Here is a 26,226-nt window from a genome sequence, read left to right on the forward strand (position 1 = left end):
AAAATGCGGGATATGGAGGATGTCAGGTAAGCACCGAAAAAAATAAATAAAACAAATTTCGTTACCCGCGCTGCATCGCCAAATGTGATGCAGCGCGCATATATATGGCGGCGGTCCCACCCATGGAAATACAATGCGACCACCAAGGTGGCGGTCGCATTGTGCATGTTTACCATTGCGGTGAGTGCTGCAGGCTGCAGCACCCGCTGCAATGGTAAAAATGCAGGGTTTGCATTTCCCTGCACTATGTGGCAGGCACCATGCGGTGCCTGCCACATAATGCAGGGAAATGTAGGGAGGCAGCCTAGGTGCCCCCCAAGTGTAGAAGGAAAGTGTCTCTGCTGAAGTCAATCTCTGCAAGCCTTTGAATGGTGGGTGAACCGCCATTCAATGCTGGCGGAGATGAAGCATTCTAATATAGTGGATGGTGCATGTTAGGCACCGCCATCATTCTAGATATGCTTTCTGGGTCCGCCAGGCAATCGGAACCATTGTCTGTGGCGGACCCCTGGCGGACAGACTTCCTGTCTGCCATCAAACCACCTGCCATCATATTGGGCAGGCGGAGAATGGCCACAAGTTGGTGGTGAATTCACCACTAGCAGGCTGCCGGTGGTGGATTCACTGCTATCATATTGAGCCCCTAAGTGCAGTTCCAAGAGATTGATTTGAATTTTCATTTAGGTATGTAGTAAATGATGACACAGTTTCACACAAAATGCAGCATGAGCTTCACATTCTCACAATTCATCAATGAAGTGGTTTAATCATCAAACAGGAAAGAATTAGCAAATGTTGACTACCATATGCATCATTAAATATGTGCACAATGTAAATTTAGCAAAACACATTTTTATTAGAGTTATTCAAATACTATTCTGCGCTCTACGTGGACATAAAAGAAATATTTATTTTATAAAATATTTCCATGGTTGAGTCCATACCACAGAAGGTACCAGAGTTCCAATAAGACATCCCGAATAATGAAGTTACAATGAAAACAAATAGGGGACAACAGCTGCAGCAACAATGTCACAGCATGGAAAAGGAGGACAACAGCATATCCAAAGAGTCAAATCACTTCATACAGCATAAAAGAAGGCAAAATAGGATTGAAAACATCTTCTTGAATGTGTGTCATTACACAGAGAATTAGCTATATCAGAACTTTGTACATTTTCTATATGTTACAACCCTGTACAGTATTTACAACACCCTTCTTCAAACAACACAGATAGAGTGATCAAACCAGAGAGAATTCTGGAATATCATTTTCCAACATTGTTGTTCACACAATTAAAATATTTCACTTCAGACTTTCTATTCTACGCTACACTATACGTTGTTCTAGTGTCAATGCATTTGTCTGTAAAGTTGACTTTTTTTGTTGGCCCAGGGAATCCATTGAGGTCCTCCTGTTCGGTCAGATCATGGTCAGGGCTGTCATGAGAGCTGTCTTTCATAACACTGTAGTACACCGGGACATTGTACTTGGCTGCCTTGTCTGTTCTCTTCTGCTCACATTTGCATAGCTTCTTGAAAGCAGCTCTGAACTTCTGAGACATCAGGTTGTAAATGATTGGATTAATTGCACTATTAAGATACACACATAGTCTGCAGAATAAAAGGAACCATACATTTAAGTAGGGCGGGTCCATGAAAGAATTTACCACCACCAAAGTTCGATAAGGCATCCAAAGAAGAGCAAACAGGATTACCACAACAGCCAACATTTTAGTGACCTATAGGAAATAAAAAAAGACAATAACGTTTGAGGTGTTTAAAAAAGAAGACCTAGAATTTGGAAATTTTGATTAGGTTCATTTCAATTCCTGACTGAATGTTCATTAATTTTTATTTCTAACAGTTTAACGTTTCTTGCTAAATACAACATTCTATGTGGCCAGAATTTCTCAAATTAAGTGTACATCAATGATGGTTTCTCGTGTTCAAGTCTTAAAACATCACTCAGAAAAAAAAATATTCAATATGTCTTTTTCCAGAAAAATACACTTGTAGATTTATTTATATTCTGGTGTAAGCTGCAGAAGCAAAATCAGTACCTACGCAAAAACAGGCACATCATTGATTGCACCTGTTTTTTGACCTACCTATAAGATTTTAAATATCCCTGAATGTAATAGAAATGTGGGGTCATCTATCATTCTGATTCCATAACTTAAATTAGCAAACATAATCATTGATTTCCATCAAACATTCATTGAAGAATATGCCACGTCTCCTAACTAGGTTCCACATTGGGAAGGGTGTGATCTCTCAGATGTAACACTTTTATCAAGGGATGGTTCTCATATGTTTCGAATTATGGGAATGAGTGATAGCTCTTGGATCATTCTTATCAAAGTAATGTATTTTTCGAAAGTTCTACCTCTAGGCTAATCTGAATGATATAAAAAAAATTATAATTTTTGTGCAGAATTAAAGGGCTAGATGTATGACCCACCAATTTGCAAGTCGCAAATTGCATCACATTTGCCACTTGCAATTTGCAACTCACAAATTTGGATGAAAAACAGTGTCTGAGACACTGTTTGGGGTTCCCAATGGGGTCGCAAATTCCATGTCTCATGTATATTGATGAGGCTGTCGCAATTTTTGACCCCATTGGGAACGGCTAGCACTCCCAGAGATGGTGGCCTGCTGGGGCCAACAGACCACCATGTCTGGGACTGCTTTTTAATAAATAATTTTTCTTTAAAATGCAGCTCGTTTTCCTTAAAGGAAAACTGAATGCATTTAAAAAAGAAAAATGATACTTTTCACTTCATTTTTTTAAGGACAGGCAGTGGTCCCTGGGACCACTGCCTGCTCTTAATAATATTTTCTCACGGGAAACATCACTTACAACGAAACTTTTACAAAGCACTACCATTACAACGCGGTCATTACAACGCAAACCATTACAACTCATTGCGCTGGGGGGCGCGCTAGGATAGGGAATAGGTTAATTTACTATCCAATAACCTTCCCTAGTGTCCACGGGGACTGGAGTTGGAATAGTAAATTAAACTATTCACTATCCAGCACCCAAAAGCGCTATGCGTTGCAATGGTATGCGATGTAAAAACCGCGTTGTAACAGCATGCGTGGTAAAAGCATGCGTTGTAACGTCATACATCCTTTTCTCACATACTCACAAAGAGGAAGGTGTCCCCTGGGGGCCCTTCCCGTTTGCAAGTGTTTTACCACCTACTTGAAGTAGGTGGTAAACTGCAAATGTTTTGCGGCCGCAAATGTGGTTGCAAAACAATTGTAAATGGCATGGTGGCTCGCTATTAGGAAGGGATGTGCCTTCCTAATAGCGGCAGTCGCAAATGCTATTTTGCGAGTCAGTGACTCGCAAAATAGCATTTCTACATGTCATTACCCTTTTTTGCAGTCGCAAACTGGAGGATCTCCCATTTGTGGCTGCAAAAACGAGTTGTACTTCTGGCCCAAAATCTCTAGGTCTGTAAAATTAACACATTTTGCACTTTGAGACATTGCAACGTTTCTACGTCATGTAAAAACATGTTTCACAAAAAAATATTTTCCTTCCATCCCATTTTTTTCTCTGTGGATTTCCACTAGCATTTTTTCTGTTCATTGCCAACTTTGTGCTGAACGTGAAGTTAGAGACATTTAAATAAACATTTCTGAAGTTAACAGAAAGAAAGATCACCTACTTTACACTTACCTAATGTTAATAGTATCACCAGGGACCAAAAGGCTATTTCCTATATATCTTTAAATACACCTAAATTGTGCAATGGACAATTATTTTCCTCAAAACAAATCAATATTGAAAGTATGGTATAAAAGTCTTTTTATATGGTTGGCATAAAAAAACCTGCTTGGTGTGTTGTGCAACATTTAATGCTCATGTCAGCATGACAAGGGATCCTGTATATCATTTACCGCGCAATGCAATGAATAAGGAACTGAAGTAATTATAATCTTCCTCCTAATGATGGTATCAAGGTTCTGATTGAGTCCGATTGCACAAAGCTAATACAAGTCTAATGTCCCCAGCTATACAACCTCCTAATTTCCTCTACTTTCGAGTTATGAAAGTAAGCTAAGACCTATACGAACTCAAACTTGTTTTTATTCAATGCTGCGGTCCACCCGAACCCTTTTACTATATGCTGTTACTTTTTTGCTTTTCTTTGTTATACAACGTGTTTTCACTAAATTGGTTGTCCCCTTGCTCGATATGTAAAGCGCTCTGATACCCTACCCTGGGTCTTGTTCGCGCTATAGAAAACTCTAAAACTAATAGAAATATAATAATCTATATTTATTATTACAGACTATTTCCCTTCAACTAATTGGATTATTATCACAGCAATATAATCTCCATGTAGAGTTTAGTACATAATACATTAAAATAGGAATAATGGCAGTTGGATCTGCCTAGGCTTGACATAATTAAAACAAACATGTTTCAGTGGACTGCTAATACATTACCCACAGAAGCATTTCACTAAAGCCGTAGGTCAATAACAGGCATGTTTAAATCAATGTGCTTCATTAGGATAGTCTTCCATCTGCATAACAAGATAGGATACCATTAAATAATGGAATAAGGTGCAGCATGATGATGCTGAAGAGGGGATATTAGTGTGGAGAAGTGTGGCTCACTGGTTAGAGGAGGCAGACCTGGAAGCAGAGGTCAGCCCGGGACCAGGGTTCAATTCCCGGCTCGGCGGGGTCTTGAGTCCTAAAATGTCCATGGACTCGACAATTCTCGCTCCGGTGCCTACTCGATTCACGGGTTCACACTCTGTGACTCTGGGCAATAGCTTGCTTAATCTTCCCAACGGCCCCTCGCGGCGGGATGCCTGGCTTTCACCTTGCGGATACCCTGCCGGGGTTATCTCACAGGGGAATACCAGGACGGGTTCCCTAAGCAAGCGCTTAGAAACCGCTCGGTGATTTGCGCTATATAAATTCCTGTACATTTACATTTACATTTCATATTGTCCACTTTCATCCTGTCTGTTCTTCTACGAAATATTGCTATTCCCTTTATCATTACAGAAGGACACAATGATTTAGTGCAAGATGGAGAGAGGGAGATAAAGAGAGATGGAGAGGGAGAGCGAGTGATACTGAGTAAGAGACAGAGAAAGAGAGACAAAGAGACAGGGAGATGAATAAAGAGAGAGAAAGTGAGACAGAAAGTTGGGCAATTATAAATATAGTAGGACCCAATAGTTGAAAAACTAGATTTGGCACTAGAACTCACTACAGGTGTGTTTTTCTCAGTCATCAGAGATACAATCAAGTTTTAGTCTCTATGCAATTAGGACATTAATATGTGCTTGTATTCAATCTAATCGTTAGAAACTGGAGTATTCGTTGAGGTGGTGGGAGCCCACTTAAAATAATAATCACAGTCCTTGTCAGAGTAAACCACAAACGTCTGGTAGCCTGACACAAAGCAGTCAAGCTTAACTAAGAGGCAGTGTTTAAAGTAGTTAAGCAGCACTCAAACAATAATTAAGGGACAACACAAGAAAACTCTAAAACCAATTTAGAACAAAATTACACCAATAGAACAAACATCCAATAAGTAGAACCAGAGATATGCATTTTTAAAGTTTGAGTTGAAAATAGCACTAAAAAGCGCAAACCCCGACCCTGGGTATCTGGTGGGACTATACTGGGTCAAAGTCAAAAGTTCCAGTCGACTGCGATGGAGTGCAAGTCTTATGCAGGGACCAGGGTCCTCCAGGTAGAAAGTTTACAATCGGACTAAGAAACGTTTCTGAATGCAAAGTGGTTATCGACAAGACGCTTGTAGGGCAAGCAGCAGCTTTGTACAAAGCAGGGCCAAATGATGGTGGGTTGCTGAAAAGCGGAGTCCAAGTGCAGTCATCAACAAAGCAGCAAAGCTCAAGGCAGATGAAGTACAAAACCTGTGCCTCAGAATGCCTCAATATCTATGGCTCATTGCTCAGCATCAGTCCTGATGAAGCACTGTGCATTTAGATGTTTATGGAAGTCAGATCTACTGCAGCAGGCAAACCAGCAAGTTAAATCTGACTGGTGATTGAGTTTAACAGCTTTGGCTTGATGGCGTCCTCTGTCTCATGCCAGTTCTTTGGAAGAAAAGTTAGCAAATAGCCTATAAGTTTCAGATTTTGCAATAGCCAAGGCTCCAGGATCTTGGGGGCACCATTGAGGGTTAGAACTCACTCCAGCAGTGGGCAGTAGCTGGGTCCTGAGCAGGTTTACTTGGGACTGGTAAACATGTCAGTTGCAGGGATATAGGATTCTGGAAGCTTGTTATGTTCACCTGGGTCAAACAGGAAGTCAGGCGTCAGATCCTTGAAGTCATCACTGGGGTCCTGGTTTCAAAGCAATAGGCCCAGCCATTGTTTAAGTTCTTCAGACAGCAGGGCAGTCCCTCTGATCCACAGAGGTCCAGGAGTTTTCTGAGGTCTGCGGAGTCCACTCTTATACCCATTGAAGTCTGCGGCTGGCTAGCAAGCCTTTGTTGACCAGCTAAACCAATTCTGTTACTACTCTACCTCCACTGATTTTGATGCCAGCCTGATGTGAGAGACATAAAGGGATTCTGGCCCAGGTATGAGCTGCATCCAACAGTGACAAGATAGGAACTCTTTGAAGTCAAGATGAGGTGGGGTGCAGCCCCAGTGTATCCTTTTAGTGGCAGCCCCCAGGCCATCCTGCTCAGGAGAGGAAGACCCCTCCCCACACCAAATGCCCTTTATCAACTTACTAGGAACAACACATATAACACTCCAGGGGAGCCATCCGGGGTTAGGTATCACTGGACAGTGGCAGAAAGGCCACGTTTTGTTAAGGCAGGAAAACAGCAATTTTCAAAAAGTGTAATTTCCAAATTAGTATCTTAAAATCCAACTTTACCATTAAGCTGTTTTTTAAATTACTTTTCAGATGAGTCCTTGAATTATTTCAAGCTGCTCCCAAACTTATGTTACACATTATAAAGTGTTTTAATGTAACCCAGTGTTTTCTGTGGTAGAACCAGCCTTGCCACAGTGAAAAATTACTTCGCTGTTTTTATCACGGCCATCTTATGTAACCTCAAATATACAAGTTCTAATTTTTAAGTACCCTGCCCTCTAGGGTTACCTCAGTGGTGACTTATAATAAGTACAAAAAAATAAAGGTTTTGTCCTGGTTTATTTTGCCTGGTCAAAATGAGTGCTGCAGCCCACTTGTTGCATTTCATTTACAGACCCTGGCTACATATAGCACCATATACTAGGGACTTATAAATAACTTAAATTGGCCACTTAGCTGTAGGCCAATTTTACCATGTTTAAAAGGGAGAGCGCTAGCACTTTAACTCTGGTTAGTTGAAGTGTAGTGCACAGAGTTCCATTGCCAACAAAAAATGGGTTCAGCAAAAGAAGGTAACTTCTGGGTGAATGCCACCAAAAAGAGGGCAAGTTCCAACACTAATGAAATTGTTCCTTCAATAATAACACTAAATGGTAGTAGTATATTTATTCAACCAAAAACTGATCATTCACAAAAATATACACAACAATCTTCATTATAAAAATACATTATACAGTAGTACAAAATAGACTTAGCTTAAAAAGATCACAATTATATAATATAAACGTGGTAAAAAGTATTAAAAAGTATAGTCATCAACATTAAAAAATTGGCGTATGGACCCTCATCCTAATTAATGCACTATGTTTCCCTGAAATCATATGACGGCTGTCTTAGGTAAATGCAACCCTAATGTTAAGACCATATTACACAGATTTCAGCCTATCCAAAAAGTGCTGTGTATACTCAGTGAGAAAAAGATGAATCTCTCCTGATAACATTCATATTTGGACCAAATTACTTAGTCTAGGTAATGACTTCATCCTAGTGCGCCAGGTGTAAAGCAAATATCTTGTTAATGCAAACACTAGCCATTTTGTTGTATCTGATCTTAGCACTTGCAGAGCTTAAGCTGGATGCATAAATGATAAGAGATGACAAACCGGTATTATCTACTTTTTCCTGATTTGTGCATAGGAGCAGGGTTGGTCATACCGGGCACCGGGCAATCCCCGGGAGGCCAGAAGGGGTGGGGGTTGGTTTCTTAACAGGGGGCTGGTTTTGTTAATGGGGCCGCATTTATTTTTTTAAATCGCCCGAAGAAAAAATAGGAAGGCCGACCTTCTTCCAGGCCTGTGTCCGACGTTTGTGCTGCTCTGCACAGTCAACACTGCCAATCGCCTCGTGAAGCACTCCAAGTTAGCACCTCTTCTGACTGCCAAAGCTCTTAGCTGGTAGATTGTGTCAGGCTTGGGCTCAGTTCGCGGCTGACAGTGCTACAATGTTTCACAATATACCGCGAAAATAGCTGACGTCAGGTCGCGAGGCCTCAGTGTCATTGGCCAATCAGGGTAGGCGGGCCAGCGCGAGCGGGAGCATGTGTCATAGTTTAGAGTTGCCCCACTGTCATAATGATTTGGACCGGATCACGGCTGGAGAGCGGTGCTCAGTCCAATGCAACCAATGCCGCTGCTGCAAGAGTTCTTCTGAGTGCCCGACCTGGACCATGCCATGGGAAGTCATCGAGGCTGTCCCGTACCGTCAATGGTATTTGCAGATGAGCTGATAGAGTGAGTCAAGACTAGCAGCATGTGTTGGCCTTTCACACAGCAAGCCTTGAAGAGGCTCAGGTTTACACCTACTCTGCCAACGGCCCCCAGTCCCCCAACTACTGTCCCCAGCACCACCTCTGGATCCTTGTGACCCGTTCACTTCCCTCAATTCAGTTATCGTGAAAAGCCTCTGTCCACTTGTTGTGTCCTTGAAGCGCGCAAAAATGTCCCTTTCAAGTAAGTGACCGATGTGAACAGGGTGTGACTATGAATGTAGCTGGAGGTGTCCTAAAGTGGGGGGCTCCACTGCTGAGGCTGGGTCAGAGGGAGGGGCAATCAAGGTGATACAATTACAACAAGAGAATTTGGTGCAGCATACAGGCCTGTAGGGCTGAGGGGGAATCCCGAAGTGCTCCTTGAAAATGCAGCAATAAATAAGCATAACCACCTGATGAGCCCGCTAAAGCTGAATGGGGCCTGGGAGCACTGAAGCGTCCTGAGGGTGTCCATGCAAGGCATTTATATAAATTAACAGCACCGTTCTCCATTTGTGTGTGTTAGTTATTGTCTGTCTATGCTTTTATTATTAGTTTTAAATCCTTCACTTCTTCAAGGTCCTGTGGGCATATGCTGTTGTCTCCAAGGGTCTGTCACTGGGAAAGGGGTCGGGCGTAAGCGCGTAACAACAGACCACAGCGCCACCATTAGCTGTTTGCGTTTTGCCTGAACTTCTTGTATTGCCCTGCCTCACATTAATGTTTTATTTAGAATGAATATTTCCCACAACTAATATGATACACTTTTGTTGACTTTATTTATTTGTGAACATTTTATAGCGCTGTGCTGGAAGCTAAAATTCATCTGGGCACTTTTCAGTCCATTTCAGAAATGAAATCCTGGAAATTTGACAAACTATTGGTCTGCATAGCTTTATAGTGCTCCGCTAACTATAGCCGCTATCATACAAGCTGTAAGTGTCTGTATTTTCAGATCACTGCAATTTATTTTATATTCTATCCTTTTGAGACCACTTAAGCAGTTGGTGGGTTGCTTGATGCAATCGCAGTCCACGCAGAGTCAGTTACAGATGGAATTTCCCAGCAGCACTAGCGCAGCAGTGTAAGATCTTACAGTTTCTGGTTGCTCAAAAAGGTGCAATTTCTGACATTTATATGTTTCCCTCATGTTCATTGCTTGATTTTTGCTCGTGAGAAAGTGTCACTCATAGTCATTGAATGTCACTCATAATTTCACTGAAGTTATGAAACTGTCTCACATAGCAATCTGAAACCTTGGCAGCTATGCAAGTGCAGTGTGCACTCCTGCCTGTGCTCTGCGGAGAAAAAGCACAACTGCCATTGGTGAGGTGACCTCTTACTCACGAATGGCAGTGGTGCTTTTTACCTGCACAGACAGACAGAGGTGCTGCGGTGCAGTAGTTGGGTTGAATTTAGTAGTGCGCGTGCCTCGCAGACTCACTACTAAATTCAACCCAAGTTACCATACCAGTCCAACCAGCTACTGCACTGTGCTGTGTGTAGGGACAGGGTGCCATGCGGCCCGCATACACTTACTTTCGGCGCCACACCCACTGTCTACCACCACCACCCCTCGTGTTCAGGCAGGCACTGAGGCACCTGACCTGCCTTAATTGTAAGCATAATGGCTGGATAACCTGGTGCTCTTCAAGGTCATCATTTACTATTTACTGTGCTTTAAAATGTAATACAATTAAATTTGTAATGAAACATGTGCTGCAAAATACATCATTTTGGCCTGTCTTTTTCCAAAATTTCCAAAGGCTACTTTCAGTTCCTAGTCCGGCCTTGCATAGGGGGACAAAAGAACATAAAATAGTTCACTGATTAAGGGCTGAGTAGAGTTACAGTAGCCTGCTTCCATTTGCTTTTACTGTAATTCAGAGGCAATGTCCCGTACCTAAATTGTGGATAAAGTGCACATGCATGAGGAGGTTCAATCTCATCCATAAGAGCTTCAAATAAAAAAATGCATTTACAGTCTAGGAACCATCTGGTTAAGGTGCCCAGTACTGCAGCATTAAAACAGGATTCCTAGATATGGTCCCAAAACTTTGTCTTTAAAAAGGGTACTGCTTCTTTAGTAAGGGATTTGGGATCCTCCCACATATCCCCCAGCCAGGGAACATCCTTTACAACGCAACTTTTACCACGCAGTGCTTTTACATCGCAACTTTTACAACACAAACCATTACAACGCATTGCGCTGGGGGGCGATCTAGGATTGGGAATAGATTTAATTTACTATCCAACACCTTCCCTACTATCCACGGGGACTGGAGTTGGAATAGTAAATTAAACTATTCACTATCCAGCACCCCAAAGCGCTATGCGTTGTAATGGTATGCGTTGTAAAAACTGTGATGTAAAAGCATGTGTGGTAAAAGCATGCGTTGTAATGTCATACATCCCCCTCAGCCCAATCTCAACAGCCATTGCCTAACCTCTCTGAACCACTTCACTCGTCCAGCTGCTTTTTCAAGAGTTTGTTCTTTAGCTTCAGCTTCTTTGACTGGGATCTGAGTTTTGTTAGTCCATAGTGTAACCCAGAACACTAAACTCTTCAGTTCCGCAATATGCTTATTGCTTTTTAGCCCATACTAAATATGTTCACACTATATATTGCGAATATATGATGATACAACGAATTCCGTTGCAACGCATGCCTTTACCACGCATGCGTTACAACGGAATTCGTTTACCACGGATAAACTTTTCCTCTAATAATTGCGTGGTGACGTCATACGTCGTTAAGAGAAAACGGCATTTTTTTCCGATTTCTCTTAAACGACGCTGACGCCGACGTGACATATGGTGAGTTGTTTTATTTGGGGGGAGACCCCCCAAGCCCCCCTTTTTTCTTTTTACCTTTACCACATATGCCTTTACTACAAACATCGTAGTAAAGGTATGCGTGGTAAAGGCATTAGTGGTAACCACGCATGCGTTGTACTGCATGCGTGGTTAAAGATTTCGGGAAACGGCTTCGTTGTAAAGGCCGTTTCCCATATATTGCAGGGTAAGTTATTATGGGCATGAGAAAGAGCTATTCCACCCAAATAAGGCGTTATGGGAAATAAAAATGTAGAAAAGCAAATAATTGCAATAGTTACTATTAAGCATTAATAGCATCAGTGAAATGTACCTCAGCACACAGCTGGAGTCTGGGAACACATGCAAATATTGATGAAAGAATGGTTGCATCAATATATTCATTACAAGTGTTTTCATTTCACTAGTCGTCATTAGCAAGAAAAGGAGGAAAAGGGTCAAGGATATCTCCAGTGAAGAACATGAGCTAGGAGATGAAGCTACAATCAAAATAATTTGACATTTAATTTTCTTTGGTCCCATTTTATTGTAATTTCAGAAATGTAGATGCTTTAATTTCAAATGTGTCTTAGAAATATAAGTATGTCTGTATTGAGTTGCATGAATCACATGTGCTTGAAATCACTATTTTTGTTCTATTGCACAATCCCTCAGTAATAATCTGCTTTAGTTTAGATCTAATGAACATGGAAAATTACTCAATCTAAAAAAATAAATGACTGACAAATAGAATTCTATTTAAGTACAGTCCCCACAAAGAGATAGGTATAGTAAATGAGTGAATGAACAAATGAATGAGAGCTTTTATATAGTGCAGATTATAGAAACCATCATGCAGTACTTTTTACAGATTACCTGGAGTATGTAAATGAATGCAAAATTTGAATAAATGTATTTTCACTGGAGTTCTGAGCTCTGCAATTGAAGAAACTCAAACTTATGTTTACAGGAAGAGCATTTCCTAGTTTCGCATAAGAAAGTGCCAGCCTCCCACAAAGGTGGACCTGAAGGATTTGGGAGCATAGCTATAGACTTCACACTCTCATTTGAATTTTGCATTCATTTTGCTCCGTAATTATACTTATTCATTATGCACAGGACTTTAAAATGAACACATGCCTCCATGGGAAAACAGTAGTTTTTTTCCCAAAGGCTCCGTAATATGGTCTCTTCGAATAATGCTTCTATCAACAGCATGGCCCTGAATTAAGCCTTTGCATTGCCCTTGCGTAGTGTAACGTGACACAAGGCAACATAAAGGTTTAATTCAGATTTGCAAATCCACAAATGGGGCCATGTGCACCACCTTGCTTGGCTTTGTAAAGTAATATAACTAAATACAGCTGCTTGCTCTGTGTTGTGTTACGTTTTGAGCTGGGAGGAGTTTTATGGGTGGAGCATAGGCGTTCCCATTCATCCACCCATGGATTTGATGCAATTCCAGATTTAAAAAAGTTTATAACCCTGGGATTGCATCAAATCTTAATGCCTCCCATATGATGATGTAACAAAGAGAATTCTTTTTTTCTCCTTCCTGTATCGGTTTAGGCAGGGAAGCCAGCTGAAATGGTTTGCTCCCACACGGTGGGAGTAGCCGTTTGCTCCCTGCCTGCAAGAGTGAGGGCAGGGAAACTTTAGTTCTCCCTGCCCGTGATCTTGCAGGCAGGGAACTGCAGTGTCCAGGGGGGTTTGGTTCCCTGGGACACTGCTGCTATTGGCTTCAGGGTACTGGGTTCAAGGGGCCACTGGATGGCTCGGGAGACAAATTGACTCCGGAAGCGGCGGTCTGTGGGCCCTTTAGTGGCTCAGAGAGAGGCCTCAAGCACTCTCTCCAGTAAAGAAATATCAGCCCAGTTGATGGGCACCCAGGGGTCTTTAAGTGACTTGGAGAGAGGCTCCTTGCCCCCCTCCCCAAAAAGAAATATTAGCCTCAGGAGATTGAGCCACCAGGGCCCTTAAGCTGCACTGGGAGGGAGGCTTTAAGTCCCCTCCCAAAAAAGTAGATGTCAGCGCCAGGTGACGGTGTTCTCCTTGCACTTGCACTGGGATGGGACACACACACCCCTATGAAGAAAAGGAATCAGCCCCAGGGGTTCCCGGGATCATGAAAAGGTTTAAAGGAGTCTGCATGCTACCCTCCACAAATAAATGACCAGAGTGTTCACATTCACTGCTGCTGCTGGGTAGAGTTCCATAATGTGCTGCAAGGATTTGTTTTTAAATACTTTTTTTAGATCTTGATGGTGCCCATGAAGGGGCAGGTGTACCATCAAGTTTGTGACCCTAGCAACATAAAAAAAATCAGTAAGTCTACTGTGTCATTGTATCCATGACCCCAAGAAAGCTTATCATATTTTTTAATGGCACTCTGAGCTGGAGGTGTACTTTCTTTAGCTGGCATGTGGGGGCCTCTGGTGGCTGGTTCTATGGCTGCATTTTGTGGCATGAAAAATGTATACAAAAAAGCCTCACAGACATGTAAATGTGTTTTTTTAAAGGCGGTATTGATAATAATTTATGACAATCACTTTTATTAAACGTTCCTATATGTGAAGTTATAAAATATACATTAGATTATGGTTATTGGTGACTATTTGACAAAGACCTGAAGTCTGCGCTATATTGATCCCCTAGTAAAGTCAAAAGGCCTGGTATTTATATTTTAGTGCTCTGATTATTCGGCAAAGTCAGTAGGTCTGTATTTCTTAAAATGACTCCTTGTATATTGTTATATCATATAGTCAGCCATGCAAGTCCAACCCCATGCTACTCAAGCCTGAAGGCCATGCATAGCAGGATAGGGTACCCAACCACAAGTAGCACATGTCCAAAGGCTGTGAGCAGAAGAGAGTAGGGTGCCTGAGGAGAGTGGGCACTGGGCCTGCCCACATACCATGCTCTGCTGCATCCAACCCCAAGCCTCTGTCCATGTGCGTCAGGGGTTTACTCAACCCCATGCCACACATGGTAATGGACATCTTACTTTATGTAAAGAAAAAGTGTTGTCAGTTGAAAGTGGAGGTATAGATAGGAATTGTAAAAATATCTCACTTTATTTTTTAAAAAACCTTAGAAAGTCTCAGAAAAATCCAAAAGTTAAAGGGACATTATAGTGAGATGAAAATGTCAGTCAAACCATACCATTTTAAGCAAAGAAAACTACTGAGTTTCAACACTTATAGTTATGTCAAGTAACTGTAATTCATGTCCTAAATTAACTATAACTTGTGCCCTACTTGCCATGGATTGCTAATTACCTTACATATTACATCAGTCCAGACATGTGATATGACATCATTAATGATATAACTGCATAATCTGAAATGACATTATTGATGACAACACTGAGCATGGTGGGTACACAGTACTTTGGGCCAACCTCGCCCTTGGCAGCCAAGACCCGACAAGAAGCCATGTCCCTGCGAGCGACAAACCAGCTACAGAAACCCACATTTTGCTTCTTAAAAAAGTTTTCCGTCCCATGGCACATGTGTGGGAGCACATGGGTCTGCACTATTATTGCGTAACTGTCAATGGCTCATGCAGGAGTACTGAAGGGGCATCAAACCAACATTTTTTTTTTTTAATTTAGCTTGACTGACTGTTCCTCTGAGACCATCTCCGAAAATGTCTGAGGTTCATGTTACACATACCCTACCCCCTCATACATGTTTTAATTATATTTTTGCAGAATACAAGTCTCCATGTCCTGTAATGGCGGCCACAACATATTTCTTCTTGTTGCAGCCAGTCAATCAAATTCCTCGGTACTGCAAGACCACTGGTTCCCATGGGACCGAGTAAACCGATGGGGGGAAAAAACCTTTGCAACCAATCAAATTGTTGTATTTTTTGAATTTTTGGTCACATGTGACTAGCTATATTTTTTTGCTTAAATTTGCCAAAAATCTCTAAATAGATTAACAACAAATCACAAATTACACACTTTCTGGGTAAAGTTTTAGGCCCTGTTTTATCTAACCTTTGTGTTGCCCTTGCGGTGCACAATGCTATTCAAGGACAATGCACAGGCTTAAGTAATATAGTCAAAGTCACACAAGGGGCGATTTCCACTGCATTGTGTGGCTTTGTAAAGTAATGCAAAGCAATGCAGCGACTTGTGCCATATTACGTTATATTTCATGCGGGAGGCATTCTATCGTTGGAATATGGGTGTCCCCCTGCATCCAGGCATGGATTTTGGAGATTTTCCCGATTTGCTGAAGTTACTAAACGTGGGAATGCTTCAAAATGCTAACCTTTCCTCAGTAGGAGGAGAAATATATTTTTCTCGTTATTACTTCCTCTTGCTCTGAGTGATTCGTTTTTTAACATGCGCTCTCGCTATGCACAGTTTACATATCAATATTTTAATTGCAATTGTTGCAGTGATACAATCAATGATGTCATAGAAGTTGTCATGAATGATGCAATATGTGGGCTAAATAACAAGGGCATGAGTTAGAATTACCTTAGGGAATTAGTTATAGTTAACAGAGATAACTATAAATGGTGAAATTCAGTGGTTTTGTACTTTTAAAACATTACGTTGCCACTGAAATTCTAATCTAACTATAACATTACTTTAGTCTTTTGAGAAATACATAAATCTCTATACTGTCTGATTCAGTATGGTAAATGTAATATGCTACACATTTTAACTACCAGTAAAGATTTAAGTGCAAACAGTTCTTCATTCAAACAAGATAGAGACTGAGCACAATTGTGAGTTGCAGTTGTAAGTCCTGTTCCCAAACTATGGGGCCTATTACGATTGCGGATTTCCCGCATCCTCCGGGCCGGCCGAAGCCACCGCCGGCCCGGAGGATGTGGGAAAACCGCTGCGGATGCTTGACAGACCCACCGCCAAAATAGGATGGCTGGTGGGTCTTGGAATCTGTCCGCCGCTTTTCTGCCGCGGTCGCCTTCCGACCGCGGCGGAAAAGCATTAACATGGCTGGCGGTGTCTATCAGACACCGCCAGACATATTATGATGGAGTAGAAAGTATGCTTTTCCACGGCGGCTTTTGCGCGGTGGAAAAGCATACGGACCTTCACTTCGGGGGCCCGTTGCGGGCCCCCTGGGTGAAGGGGGAGTGGGGGGTGCACATTGGGGGGTACCCCCCCTGCATTTGCGTGAACAAAGCGGCAGGCACCGCGCGGTGCCTGCCACTTTGTGCACGCAAATGCCGTGCATGCATTTTTAACATTGCGGTGGGTGCAGCTTGAAGCTAGGCAGCGGTGAGCCACTTAACATGGCTTAACGCTGCCTTGTACATAAGACCCCCTTTCAAACTATGGTTAGTTTGAAAGGGGCGTGCAGTGGGTGTTGTGGTGGGCTTTCCACTGCAACACCCTTTGTATTTGATACTGGTCCTATGTACAAGGGTGGGGTACACAGGAGGCAGCACCAAAATTAAGACCAGGAAAACCCTGGTCTCGTTTTTGCTTTTTCCATGGAAAAAGCTAAATGCCATGGTTTGTTTATGTAGAGGAAGGTGTCCCTTCCTGTAGATAAGCAAACCTTTTAAAAAAAAAATTGTCACTTTCATGTGTGCTGCATAAAGCAGCACACATGAAAGTGACAGAATGGCATTTTAGGATTGTTTATGTGCAGGAAGGGACACCTCCTACACATAACCAATCCTCCCCTGCACGCAGACGCCCTTTCACTCAGGTGAAAGGGTGCCTGCATTGGTGCTAAGTTGCTAAATCACAGGGGGAAATGCAAGGCTGCGCCACATTCTTGTAAATATTGTGCAGCCTTGTGTTTCAGAAGTGGTGGAGCGTGTCGTTAAGCCAAGGAGCCAAACAACATGCTCTACCACTTCCTTGTACATATCCCCCTCAGTGTTAATTAGCATTACCCAGGTAGAGACCCTGAGCATAGGCAATATAGGAGATTATATATGACCTTTTAACAAAAGTCTTAAAGTTCCCTATGACGATGTCAAATACTTATTTAATCAATTCAAGATTTAAACCTGGTCTTTGTTTGTTGCGGAATCAACTAGAAGGCCCATGGTCAGACATTTACTAACAAAACTCACAGATTGTCAACCATGTACGCTGAGATCAATTCTTGGTTGAAATGAGGGAGGACTTAAGTAGTATTTTTATTTTCTGGGCAATGAAGGGCACTGAATGAGAGGATATCTGTTTCAGTAGCATTTAACAATAGTCAGCTTTGACTCATCTAAAGGCTCTGATTGATAGTTTGTAAATTGCTGGTTGTGGTGTTTAATGAAACTGGAATGAAGCTGGCTTTAAAATTATTTACTACATTAACATGGTGTTAAAATCATTGAGGTACTAATGTTAAATAAAGCAAGTAAGACCTATGCCCTAAGCTTCTTGGGGCAGCACCCAAAATCTATGCTGCCCTCCCATCAGAAACTTGTACAAACACATCTATGGCTACCTTCAAGAGCAAGGTGATAGTAATAATAATGAAGGAATCCTCCACAAGAACATATCATAACCAAGGGATCAAAGAGGGATCCAAGACAGCTCAACTGTTGAGCAAACAGGAAATATTTTCCTGAAGCAAACCAGACATGGAAGGATCAGACACTCACCTCAAGAAAACCCTACATGTTTACAATTAAATGAACCCTGCCTGAAGACCAACATAATGAATAAAGAACAAAACATGACGGGAATTATGAAACAATTTCCGACTACACCAGCCATCAACAGGCCCATCCAGTATATGGTAATACTGAAAAATATTTCAATGGCAGGACTAAAGCATACCAAAACCTCTTGTAATCAACAAGCAAGTATGTGTAAATAGGTATATTTATTAGCCTTTATTTACCTTGTAGTAGTGTAACCAGTACCTTGTACAGTGCTCTGATATATCATGGTTCATGTTCGTGCTGCAGAAATAATCTCTAAATAAATTAAAAACATAAATATAATAATGTGTCCTTCATTATGACCTTTATCATTCCAAAAATGCATAATTAAAAAGTCATTTTTCCCATGCATTGTTTATCTACCAGCTTTGGGATGGGGTTCCCCCACCCCCTGCCCCTATTGCTTCTCCATAGAAGCCTGCCCACCATCCTGACCCAGATGTACTGTTGTTCTGTAGAGATATACCACCTATTCCCACACTCTCTTCTTTAGCCACTTCTACTGACTCCACTCTTCCTCTTCTTTCATGGGAGGACACATCTGCCCCCAGCCCTGAACTCCTGTCCTCTTTCAATGAAGGTCGCCCCTTATGCTCCTGTTGTACCACTCACTGAGTGGCTCATTTCCACCCTGACTTTAACTTCTTAAACAGGGAGATACGTCCATGTCCCTGCTGCAACTACGCCTTCTTTTTTCCAGGGGGAAGACACATTTTCCTTTACTGAGCTGCTCCCCTACCAGTCGAAAGCAGATAATAGAGCTCTTATTTTGGCCCCTAGTGCTCTTTGCTCCTGTTGACCCCATTGATAAAATGTAATTCACGGCATTGACAGGCACAACGCATTTCAATTTTCCTTTTACATCATCTTATTTTTTTTAATTAAGTACTTTATTAACTTTCTTCAAAACAACCAAGACACCGTGATTCCTTCCACATAACAGTTGCAATTACATATGAAAATCATACAGTCCATCCCACATTACTACAGTTCAGCATGCAGTTTGTATCAAATGACATCATGTATTTGGTCTACACCCCCTACCGCCCCCATCTTTACATCACATTTCCTCATTTACCGGTAATTAGATCCTGGAGTAGTTTAGCAAGTTCCTCCCCCACCCCCACTAGGAGCTGCTATAAAGGTCTAGCCTGACCCCGTGAGTCTATTCGTTAGGGGTGCTCGCTCTGACTGCTTGATCAACAGGGACGGCTGGCCCAGTACTGCTGTCCCTGGTAGCCATATATGTTTGGTACAGTGCCCAGAAGTTCTTAGGTCTGCTACTTGGTGGGAGGAGCTCACTAAAGTTCTCAGTTTATGTGCTGCAATTCATCATGTCTCCCGACCACTGAGCTATCGTAGGGATCGGGTCACACGACCAGCATATCACTGCCCTGCGCCTAGCAAGTAGCAGGCCTATGTCTACTAGCCTTCGAGCTCCTTTTGTTATTGACTTAGAATAACCCAGCAGGGCCTGCACAGGCTCTGGGGAGAGCGTTACATTCATCACTTGTCCCAATTCCCTAAAAACCACATCCCAAAAACCTGATATTCCCGGGCAGAGCCAAGCTAAGTGGAAAAAATCAGCCTGCTGAGCACTACAGCTTTCGCAATCTGCCTCATTCTATACCTACATAGTCTCCCTGGGGTGTAGTAAAACCTGTTACGATACTTAAAGTGAATCAATCTGTGTCTACCATTTAAAGATGTGCAGTTCGTGCTGTCGCAGCAGTATTTCCACATACTATCATCAATGTCCCTACCCAAGTCCCTCTGCCAAGCCAGGAGGGCTTTAGTCTAATGATTTTCCCTGTGGCACATGGTCAGCTTGTGTATCATAGACACTATTCGAGTCTGAGAGTCAGTTTTTATTACATAGGATAGGGGAGCCAGATCCGCTGGTTCCGACAAGTTACTGCCCCCTATATTCAGCAACGCCTGTTGTGTTCTGTGGTACTGAAATCTAGTGAGAAGAGTCACTTCCGAAGCCGAGATCTCCATCTCCTCCCAGGTCTTTGCTGGGGTGCCCTCGAACGAGTCCCCTATCTTCTGCACTCCAATGGAGTTAAGTGCATGGGTGACTCCCTTGTCTCTACAGGGGATAGCCATTAACACCACTCACGTGGTGCGAACAGGGAGTATAATATGTCGCATGTCTGTAACGTTAGAAGATGTTGCCAGGGATGCTTGGTAGCATTTACTGAGTCAAGAATCCCTTTTCTACGGTCCACAGTCGTAAACAACAGAGCTGGCAATGGGAGAGGGGATGCCACAACCTTCTCTATGTGTAGATGGGGCGTGTCTGGGGGACCATGCATCCAGTGGTAAGCATGTGTGCTTTGAGCTGCCCTGTAATATAGGTCCAGGTCAGGCGTGCCCAGATCCCCCATGTGATATGGCAATGTAAGGATGTTCCACCTGACCCGCACCTGCTTGCCAGCCCAAGCCAACTTAATCATCAACACAGTAAGCAGGCGAAAAAAGGAGCTAGGTAGAACCAGAGGGACATTTGTGAAGAGGAACAAAAAATGGGGCAATATTACCACTTTCATAATTGACACGCTACTAAGCAGCAACAGGGGCAACCGAATCCATCTGTCTTCCTCATCTTCTAATCTACTAATCGCCACCCCTGAACACCACCTCAGAGTCTGTATGGATCTTGATTCCTAAGTACTGCACTGGTTCCGTCGACCACCTCAGCAGGTAGTCTTGCTCAAATGGGAGGGAAGCCTGTGTAAGGGTGAATATAATAGACTTTGGCCCGTTCACTCGAAGTCCAGACACCACCCCAAATCTCACTACCTCCCGCAATAGCGGTGACAAGTTAGTCAGGGCCGCATACATAAAGAAACATGTCATCGGCGTAGGTTGAAACAATAAGCTCATAGCCCGGGAATCGTATACCCCTATATCTGTGATATTCGCGTAGCGCACAAGCTAGAGGTTCCCGCCACCAACAGTATCGGTGACAGGGGGCAACCCTGCCGTATGCCTCTAGTGACATGTATAATATTTGTTACCAGGTTGCCAATTTTAATCCTGGCCATGGGCAAGTTGTATAGGACCACTATCACCTGTAGGAAGACACTCCCTAGCCCCATCCGTGTCAGGACCTGCCGCATAAATGGCCATTCGACAGAGTTGAAGGCTTTTTCCATATCTAGGAAAATGGCCAGCGCCCGCACTTCAGGCCGGGTATGTTGTATCGCTCCAAACACCGCTCTCAGATTATAATTTAGGTTTCTGCTTGGCACGAAGCCCGCTTTCTCAGGTGTGACCAGCAACGGGACTAGTGGGACTAGTCGGTTCGCCCTAATTTTCGCAAAAATCTTCTTGTCCACATTAATCAAAGAAAGTGGGCAATAGGACGCGCAATTGTCCGGAGGCTTGTCCGGCTTCAGAATAGCGACAATGGTGGCCTCTCTGATCGAGGGAGGCATAGCACCCATCTCGCACATTTCGTCGAATAGGGTTGCCAAATGCGGCACTAGTAAATCCTTGAGTGCTTTATAAAAAAGTGACTGTGAGTCCCGGCGCCCTACTCAATTTCATGCCCACCAGCACCATAGTAATTTTCTCTATTTCCAGAGGCCGCTTATGAAATTTGCGATGTGTGCCTGTAAGCCAAGGTAGCTTGAAATGTGTTAAATAATCTACAATTTCCGCCTCAGAGCCTCCACTAAGTGAGGAGTATAACACGGAATAATACTATTGGAGCCAATCAGCTATGGACATTTCCTCAGTCAGTATATCTCCCTCAAATGTTTTGATCTCAGCAACTATCGTTTTTTCTCTCAGCTTTTTCAGAAGTTGGGCCAAGACCGCGCCTAGTTGCTCTACCCCCCCGTACATGCGACTGTGGCATATTTACCCAGGTGCTTTATTTTGGCATCCGCCGTCTCATGATATTCACCTAACTGTGTTTGGAACTCTTGTGCCAAATTGTAATCTGCCCCTGCCAAAAGCCGTTCCTCTAGATTAACAAGCAAACGTTCCAAGTTTGCAAGTCGTTTACGCAGCAGTCTAAGAACTCCAGAATGTTTAGTCATTGTGATACCTTGAATATATACCTTAAATGCCTCCCAGACCACGTGAAAGCTGTCCACCGACCCTATGTTGCAGGCAAAGAACGTTTCAATTGCTTCCGCCAGCTCTTCCTTAAAGGCAGTATCTAGCAGAGATTAGGTTGGGAAACTCCATGTGAAGGGGGCGAAAAGTTTCTGTGCGGTGTCTAGTACTAGTAGTATCGGGGAATGGTCCGAAAAGCGTATGAGGGAGTACTTCACAAGCTCAAGTCCATTCTTGTAGCGGCCTAGCAGCTAGCCAGTAATCTATACAGGTATGCAAGTTATGATGCGCCGAGTAGTGTGTATACCCTCCCTTTTCCGGGTATCTCTGACGCCACACGTCACATAAGTCTAACTGTGCCATTGCATCCGCAACTATGCGTGTTGCTGCCGTAATGTGCCTCTTCGGGTCTCCAGATCTGTCCTTCCGTGGGATTATTACTAAATTGAGGTCGCCTCCTCAAAGCTGTTGCCCTTCCCCTTGTCCGCAAACCTTATCTAACACTGCTGTTTAAAACTTGGGATTGTCGAAATTCAGGCCATATATGTTGACGATAAGTAATTCCATACCTTTTCCCCTACAACTAGAGATCATATAGCACTCTTCCTGGTCTGTCTAGTGGTACGAGTTTAAGATTAGACTTGTGGTTTACCCATGTGAGCACGCCTCGTGCATGTGAAGAAAAACCTGCTGTGTGTGAGGCTCCATGCAGACCCCTGCTGCGTAACATAGGGCTATTGGGGTGAGTTGTGTGTCTCCTGCAGCAGTGCTACATCAATTACGGTCTAAACTAGTAGGCCAGTACTTTCCTGAGCTTCCTACGGCCATTGAGACCTCGTACATTCCAAGTGAGGGCTCTGAACGTACTAAGTGCTTCCATATTACTAGACCTGCTGGGCTTCGTCATGGGGGTGTGTGGTGCCTGCATAGTGAACGCTGCCGCATATGTAAATAGACTGTGCGCTGTCCATAAAAAATCATTTGTACAGTTTGAAAATCGCTATACTTCTGCAGTCTAAATACCCTCCTTCCCACGCCAGGCCTGCCCCAACTTCGCCATGGCGGATTACCTCAAAACCTTCCCCATTTGTCGTCTGAATATTCATCGACCCGAAACAAAAACACTTAACAAAAAATCAATACAGTTCCCAAGGTGTGTATCATATCAAAATCACATCTAACAATGTAGTTCCAGCACCAAGTGAATTACCCCAATTTGTGGTGCACACACATTGGTGGATGTTGCCTACCTTTACTGTAGTTTAACTTTAGTAGGCTAAATGCCCATTACCGCCGGCCATCAATTCTATTTGTGCATTAGGAAACAACTCAATTACCTGGGTCCTGCACCCCGAGTTCTTTTGGCAAGGTCAGCTCAGCCCAGTACAAATCTTGTAATTTGCCAATAGCCATGACACTTTACTAGGTAACAAAATTTACTTTATGCATTATCGCAATCTCAACTTTGGATTCTGCAACAGTGTAAACCAAATCCTGTACAGACCAAACGTTCCTTCCACAAGTCCCCTCCTTGTCTGGTAATCTTCATGCATGTGCTCTAATCCTGGTCATCCAAACTGCCCCCAACAGCACCCTCCGGACAGGTCTGCTCCGGACTTCTCTGCCGCTCTTTCGCCCATCCCTTAATGGCTTTCTGCAACAATTTGGGGTCTGTGAAAATCCTGGATTTGCCCTGTCTATTCACACGTAGCCTTGCTGGATACAACATGGCATAGTTCATGTTCTGATCCTGCACTTGGCGCTCAAGTGGTGCAAACTGCCTGAATTCCTCCTGCACTCAAAGTGTGAAGTCCGGATACAGTGAGGTAGCTGACCCCTCAAATTGTAATGTTTGCTTCTCCCATGCCACTCTCAGAGCTGAGTCGCGGTCCCTATAATTTAGGAACTTCGAATATCCCCCTCCATCTGTTCCGGTGTCTCATCCTGCCTACTGTGGCCCCCTCCGAGATATTCTCCCTTGTTCTAGATTTCCATTGGTCAAAAGAGAGCTTCTGATGAGCCATATCAACTTTGCCCATTACAGATGAGTGAGTCAAAATGCAGCAACTCTTCCTGCCACAACACCAAAATAGGTGAGCAAACCCCCACCTTCAGCGCTATAGGCGCTATTCTGCCCAGGTCGATAGTCACTGCAGAAGTGCAAGGCGCTGCACGAAGGTATGTCCACCAAAGGCAAAGTAACTAGGGACCAAGACAAGTTAGCTGCATAGTGACACTGTGTGCAGGAGGAAATCTGGCATGAGAAAAAAAAGGGGGGCCAATCGGCCCCCACGCATGCATGGCGGGGCCCGCCCCCTCCCATATCCCGGTCCCTTCGTGGTGGCTTGCCCCCCGCCCTCGCCCCGGAAGTAGTTGTGCACTTCCGGGGCGAGGGGGCGGGGCCGCGACTGCGAAGGGGTTAAGAGCCTGGGGAGCGCGGGAAGCGGCCTCTTTGTGCCCGCGCTCCCAGGCTCGCTCCTCGCCCCACCGTGGGGCTGTGTAATTTTCTCTTGTTTTTTCTTTCAGGTGTGCATAGTAGCTACGGAGGACTGTGGGGGTTTTTCCTGGATCTCAGGCCGACGCGTTTCTGAGGCGAGCGGGAGAACTTTTCAGTGACCAAGCGGGCGTAGCAATCCATAGAAATCTATTTACGGAGGACTGCGGTGTTTCCGGGGATCCCAGGCCGACGCATTTTCTGAGGCGGAGCAGGCGGGCGAGGTGATCCGGGGAATCCAGCGAGCGCACCACCGAGCAGCAGTGACCGGACTCGACTGGGGGCCACTTCCGCACCGTGGGACGCTTGTGGAGCATCGGGACACAAGGTATTTTGCGGGGCCGGCGGGGGCTGGTCAGCGGCTCAGCGAACGTGCAGGGAAAAGCCGGTTGGTAAAGTGCTCACAGCACAACGTGCAAAGCGTCCGTTAATTAGGTTTGTTACTGAGGCTTTTAGAGCTGCTTACTTTAGAGATCGCCGGACCTGACCTTGAAGTTCCTGTTATTTAATTTATTTAAACCCAGAATAAGTGAGTCGTGTGTGCGCTGCCCTTTGTGTGGGAGTTTTCGATTCGTTTTTATTTACATTCCATAAACTGGGGGCAGGCTCGGCTCTGGTTTTCTGCGCAACTATCGGCAGAGCGGAAACGAAGTTAAGCAGGGACAGCTAGGGCAGAGGGCGGATGGGAGACCAATGAATGTTTCTTTCAGTGAAAGCAAATTTGAAATAACAAAGTACTAGAGTGTAAGCAACATAGTGAATGTGTCTCCATGCAATGCAACTGGTGATATGTAAAGTGCTCTGATACAATTTTAAATAGGCATAAGATCGGTGTGGGGTCTTACAAAGGTGGTTGATTTAGTTTCAAGGCCCACAAGGAAGTAAATTGTTTCTTAACATATAAGGGCTTGGCTTGCTTACAATTAAAAGGCACCCAAGGAATTGTTTAAAAATTTTTGTTTTTATTATATAAGGGCTTGACCTAGCTACAATTGTAATAAGTACGTGATCTGTTGTGTGTCTTGCAAAGGTGGTTGTTTGGTCTCAAGCACCATAAACTTCAACAGTGCGTGGACAGTCCAGTCAATAAGTTCGGTTACAGCTGGGAAGAGAAGTTTCCCATGCATAAATAGCCACAATTGGAATTTAACGTATTTTCTATTTCAGGTAAACAAGACGAGGATCTTGGACCGCGTATTCCAGCTCGGGCACCTTCAACTGGGTCAGGTACGGAGCACGGTGTGCTCATAAGTATGTCTGCAAGAAGGGGGCACGGGAATGCGAACGTTGGTTTAATGTTTCAAAACATGATGCGCAGGATGTCTGCAATGGATAAGCGACTGGGGAAGGTTGACAAACTGGGTAAGACCGTAGCGGAATTGGGAGCGAGGGTGGATGCTCAGGCCGGTCCATCTGGAAGACCTAAGCGGACGATAGTGCCGCCCAAACCAAGGGGCGTATTTGAGACACCACCCAAGCGGGCAAGAACTAACAGGGTGGGGGGTCGTCCACAGAGTCCAACTCCCAGGGTGCCGCC

At 43.7% G+C, this 26,226-nt stretch overlaps 1 protein-coding gene across 1 annotated transcript in view; it reads right to left on the reverse strand.

The window, feature by feature from the left end:
• Positions 1-866: 866 nt before the first annotated feature.
• LOC144766706 (thyrotropin-releasing hormone receptor-like) overlaps positions 867-26,226 on the reverse strand; it is a 422,316-nt gene continuing 396,956 nt past the window's right edge. Inside the window, exon 2 of the mRNA XM_078650468.1 lies at positions 867-1,742. Within this exon, the coding sequence (XP_078506594.1) occupies positions 1,326-1,742 (417 nt within the window). The 3' untranslated portion in view covers positions 867-1,325. The remainder of the gene's footprint in view (positions 1,743-26,226) is intronic.

Source organism: Lissotriton helveticus, chromosome 7, assembly GCF_964261635.1.
Source record: "Lissotriton helveticus chromosome 7, aLisHel1.1, whole genome shotgun sequence".
Classification (NCBI taxonomy): domain Eukaryota; kingdom Metazoa; phylum Chordata; class Amphibia; order Caudata; family Salamandridae; genus Lissotriton; species Lissotriton helveticus.